General features: G+C 42.8%; 3 protein-coding genes and 1 long non-coding RNA gene across 5 annotated transcripts in view; 2 read left to right on the plus strand and 2 right to left on the minus strand.

Moving 5' to 3' along the window:
- The window catches only part of LOC111481413, a 6,579-nt gene extending 6,032 nt beyond the window's left edge, over positions 1 to 547 (plus strand). For both annotated transcript variants that reach the window (XM_023126813.1, XM_023126812.1), the window contains one exon: positions 52 to 547. In XM_023126813.1, the coding sequence (XP_022982581.1) occupies positions 52 to 181 (130 nt within the window). In that variant the 3' untranslated portion in view covers positions 182 to 547. The remainder of the gene's footprint in view (positions 1 to 51) is intronic.
- LOC111481433 overlaps positions 1 to 2,374 on the plus strand; it is a 19,355-nt gene extending 16,981 nt beyond the window's left edge. Inside the window, exon 3 of the long non-coding RNA XR_002718054.1 lies at positions 2,298 to 2,374. This is a non-coding gene — a long non-coding RNA (uncharacterized LOC111481433). The remainder of the gene's footprint in view (positions 1 to 2,297) is intronic.
- On the minus strand, positions 2,211 to 4,711 carry LOC111481421 (EP1-like glycoprotein 3). The gene is made up of 2 exons (XM_023126822.1): positions 3,399 to 4,711; positions 2,211 to 3,309 (listed from the first exon to the last, which is right to left on the minus strand). Exons 1-2 carry the CDS (start codon positions 3,792 to 3,794, stop codon positions 2,326 to 2,328), a joined length of 1,380 nt encoding a protein of 459 aa, XP_022982590.1. The 5' UTR covers positions 3,795 to 4,711; the 3' UTR covers positions 2,211 to 2,325.
- A 109-nt stretch (positions 4,712 to 4,820) lies between these two features.
- The window catches only part of LOC111481429 (protein LURP-one-related 15-like), a 1,894-nt gene continuing 1,721 nt past the window's right edge, over positions 4,821 to 4,993 (minus strand). Inside the window, exon 4 of the mRNA XM_023126835.1 lies at positions 4,821 to 4,939. The gene's annotated coding sequence lies outside the window, so the exon portion shown is untranslated. The remainder of the gene's footprint in view (positions 4,940 to 4,993) is intronic.

Below are 4,993 nucleotides of genomic sequence, written 5' to 3' on the forward strand. Positions count from 1 at the left end.
TTTTTTTTTTTTTTTTTTTTTTTTTTTTTTTTTTTTTTCTTTCTTTGGCAGAGAATGGGATGCACAAGGCGCAGGGATGTGTGCTGGAAGGCCATCGGTTGTGAAGCCGCCTGTTGGGGGTCTATTTCCCTCACCAGATGTACAGTCACTGTGGTCTTTTGATATGAAAACTGGAAACTAACACTATAAAAAGGGACTTATTATAAAAAAAAACGACTCCTGTTCTTCTGAGACAAATAGTCTCTTTGGGATATGGAGAGTTCAGAAGAATACTGGAATCCAATGTCCCCTCCTCCTCTCCTCTTCTTGCAGGGGAGATTGATGTTTACTTAGAGTAGCACGAATAGGAATACACGTGACATGCATTTCTTTGTGCATCAGGTAACTGCTAGGGGTCGTCATCCATATAATTCATCATACTTTAAAGTTGGAATGACACTGGCTAGAGAGGAGGAGCACCCCCTTTTTGAGGTCAAAAGAAAAAGAGAAAAAAAAAAAGAATTTGTTAAAAAAAATGCCCAAATCCCCTTTTGGGGCTTCCATTGAAGCTATATTCCTTTCTTGCTCTTGCTTGCATGCCTCACTTATTACTTGAATGCCATCTCATAGATGTGGGGAGTATCCCATCTGGTCACCAAATCACTGGCTCGACCTCTGTTAGACACACACACACACACACACTCTTTCACTTCTGTTTTGTCAGCATGGAAATTTATATGTTACTTATCCTCCCCCACTTTAGGGACACCCCAAAATCCAAAAACTTTCCACGTGTATACTTTTAATGTAGTTTTCAGTTGCATTGCAGATAAGATTTTATCATTTACTCCCTCCCTGAGCTGCATATAAACGCTTTGATTCCTTTGCTGTTTTCTATAGTTGATTAGCTTCTATGCCCTTGTCTTGCCCCATTCATCCTTTCTCCCAATTCTATTGGAAATTTTGATTGTTTGGGATGATGGACTTGCATGTCTCTGGGTTTGAGAATCATAGATTTGTGCGTACGTACTGCTCTACACTTCCCATTTGATTAAACCAAAATGAATGCTCAAATCTGAAAAATTGACCGCTGTGGTGTACCTGCTCCTTGTTCTTTTTCGTATTCTTAAAAGGTGAACGCAATTATGAAAGCACTTGTGAACCATAGTTTATTTTTTTAAGTGTAAGTTAATCTCATAATTGTTAATCAATCACCTTGAAGCTGCGTGAAGATCAGAGTGGCTAAAGAGGTCGGCATGAAATCCTTGTGGTTGAAGAATCCCCAGTCATTCATACAGACATTCCTAAGCAGATATAATAAACAATGGGTCGCAATCTTGGATGCTTACATGAACAGAACAAACAGCTCAACTCAAGCTTTTACAACAACACATCATCATTTGAGATTGGGGGTTGGCTTCTTTCTCTTCTGATCCATCATTATTCTGCTTTGCCAAGAATAAAGGAAACCGATTTCTTTCGCTTTTTGTTATGCTGGTTATGATAACTGTCCTGTCGTCGTTCAACCTTCACACAATTTGGCGTATACCGATTTTGTTTGCTGAGCATGTGTCTCCTTGAGCGTTTCAGTGCCACGTTCATCCATGTTGGAATGCAGGTTTTGCCTCGTTTGATTCAGCCTTTCCTCAACCGACGACATCTTCAACGAATCAGTAGCCGACTCCACCGAAACGACAGACTGCTTCCTTCACATCAGATTGAGCTCCTTCCTAGAGCCCACATCAGATTTTGTCCCTATTTTCGCCATGTCCGAAGTATTTGCAACTCGACACAAACACTTGTTGGCTATGTTGTTCAAAAGAACAATGCAATGAAACGGACAAAGCAGAACAAAACTTAAAAAAAGGAGCTGAAAACATGAATTTTCTCAGAAAAATCCAGATGATGGCGGGTGAAAAGGGATTATTTGGAATTGGCTTCCAAACCCACTCCTCACCCCTTCTTTATTCGTTACATACAGTGAGTTAACCAAGTCTTTATCTCTTCTCTTCCTCAAACATAATCTTCAGTAACTTGTTTTCCCACTCTTTTACAACTGCGCTTACTGTTACTATTTCTTCTCTGTTCGTGGTCTCCTGAAATTACAGAAAAGCCCCCTGTGAAGCAGTTTGGCCCATTTGTCGTCCAAACTTTACTCGGCCCACATTCACATATCGGCAAACAAAGTGGGCCGAAACAATAAGGTTCGGCCCATCAATAAAACCATGATCAACGATTCAACAAAAGTTCGCAATAAGAAAAAAGTGAAAGAATGGGAGTTAGTTATATTCTCCAACTTCTTACCATCACAGTAACAGAAAGAAAAAGAAAAAAGGGAAGGTGGAGTCAAGAATGGGTATCTCTGTCCATCAAATTCTTGCTCCTCCTCTTAAGGAAGAGATAGGCAATGCCTCCGGAAGCAGCAACAATAAGGAACCCATCCACCACGCACACTACTGTAAGCACCCATTTGTTGAAGCTCTCCGAGTCCTGCGGCCCCAACCAACTCCCTTTTGGGGCCTTAACCATATAACTCAATCCCCTTCCCTTCTCAATCTGCTTCACCCCTATCACCTCTCTGTACACATAACACTCCTTCCAATAATGCAACGCCGCCGCGCACTCGCAGTCCTCCAGACACCATTCCCCACATTCCTCTTTACTCACATTCACTCTTCTTCGATCACCTCTTAGAATGCTACTCACGCCCTCCAATTCCACCATCTCCCCTTCAATTCCCCCGCAAAATTCACCGCTCATTTCCTCTCCGCATTCCCAACTCGCCCCCTTCTTCTCCGTCTCCAATCTAATGCACGAACAAGTATTGGAGAAGGTGCAAACCCCGTATGGGCTACAAGCAAGAGGATGCTCACAACTGGTTTTCAGTGCTCGAAATGAAGCTTCGAAAATTCCGTTGTAGGACGAGTAATAATATAGGCCCAGATTCCCAGTTTTGTTCCCCAGTGCCAGAAAGCTCAAGGACTGAGTCGTTCCTGATGGGATTGTTGCAATTTTGTTGCCCGGAGCGTTGAAGAAATCCAAACCCTGGGCGTTCAACGTGATGAATGAGAGGTTACTGGTGTTGGGAGGGTTGAATTCCCAGTAAGAATACTTAGATTTGGGGGTGTTGAGATACAGAGAGATTTTTCGGGCTTGGACTTCGAAAGAGTAGAAGAAGGTTGAATTGGGGGGGAAGGAAGTCAAGCGAGTGGCCACATTCAAACTCTGCCCCAAGACCATCACGTCCGTTGGGAAATTGAAACTCTGCCATTTAATTCCCTCCAACCCATCCACCAAAGCCAAGTTCCCAGTTCTCAGTATTCTAAGCTTCTGCATCGATAAAACAAACACCCACCGAGACAACGGTTCATTGAAAGTGAAACAACCATACACAAGTAAAACCACATCGTTTTATGTACCTCCACACCTTGTCCGGAGGTTCCCGTCCGCCACCCCACCTGACCGGTGGGGCCCTTAAGCCTCAAATCGCCGTCGCGGGTGAGCTCAAGGGCGCATATGTCCGTCACGAAAAACCGGGAGAAATGGCCGGAGCTCCATACCTTAACTTCTCCGAGAAAAACCTGCAAGGAACACGAAAAATTTCCTTGTGTGGGTTCAACGGTCAAGGCTAGTCTGAAATTGGGGGGCATTAACGGCTCGGTCTCAATGAGAAAGGCCCTTCCGAGGAACCGGTGGTCGTACTCCGGCGGCACTGCCAGAGTAACTTCATAGCCAGTAACAATATAAGTTCTGCAAATGGTACGGCCGAGATGGAAGAAAAGAATGAGAAAACAAGAGTGAGCAGGCAGGTTCATGAGAGGGAATGCGGAAAGGCAAGCATTAGAATTTTGTGAAGGAAAGGAAAGGAAAGGGAAGGAAAAGAAACGAGAAGAATGAAGATTGCAGTCCCAAAAAGGGTCTGAGCTTTCATTTTGCCTGCTATGGCAATGGTTGAAATGTTGGAGGATTCATTAATTAATTGCATCCAGGTATTCTTACTTATTTTTTATCCATAATTGCTCAACTAAGTTCCACCCCTAATTAAACCCATCTTTCCTTTCCCCACACCCTCCCCACCTCACACTTGAATTATTTTATAAAATAAATCTTCCTTTTTTGGGTTATATTTGCATGGCTTCAAGCTATCTTTATCGCAAAGAGAGTGTGCGTGGGTTAGGAGAAGGGATCCACGTGGGACGAAGCCAAAAAATAGGAGTCTGGAGGGTGAAGTTATTAGCAGAATCCATGGCGACTTTCCTTGCGGGGGGCGGGGGCACAGGTCCCTTTCATTAACTTTCCTCTCGCGTTCCTCTGACGTCCGATATTCCACGTCAGCTCAATTTCCCTTCCTCTCCAATTGGGCTGGTTCTGGGCCCACACCCAAACTGTCCAAATTGACTGTAAATGGTAGAGCATTTGGGGGCCCAAAATAGCCACCGGCTTGCTTTGCCTATTTTACCTCTTCCGGTTTTGAAGTTAGAACGCCTGCCCTAGAAACTTTTTACCTCTAAAATTTATTAAAAGTATTCAATACAAATACTAAGGTATGGACACAAAAATACATTTCTCCCATTAATATCATCCCAATCACTTCCAATTAAGAAGACTTGGTGAATAATTGAATCAAAGTCGTGGGTGGGACCCAAAATTAAGAAGACCTGGTCCACGTCTTGGTGGATTGCCTTTTGTTTGTTCCCCAATCCAAAATGTGGAATATGTGCCACTTCTTTTTTCCATTTTATTCGCAATTATTGCAAATATCGCCCACCCTCATTTTCAACGTCACTCGAGCCTACCGGAGGACTATTTTTCTGCTTCCATTTCTGAGTGCACAGTGGATAAATTTTATAATTGCAATAGGTATATTTTGATCGTATCAGAGCTACAATCTAACATAAACTAACATGGCACCTTATTATTCCTTAATAACAGCAATTCGGGAAATAAGCAGTGGGAAACAGAACAGGAGGCGGACAAGGGTTTTTTTTTTTTTTTTTTTTTTTTTTTTTTTTTT

The sequence above is a fragment of the Cucurbita maxima genome, unplaced genomic scaffold (genome assembly GCF_002738345.1).
Source record: "Cucurbita maxima cultivar Rimu unplaced genomic scaffold, Cmax_1.0 Cma_Scf00007, whole genome shotgun sequence".
Taxonomy (NCBI): Eukaryota; Viridiplantae; Streptophyta; class Magnoliopsida; order Cucurbitales; family Cucurbitaceae; genus Cucurbita; species Cucurbita maxima.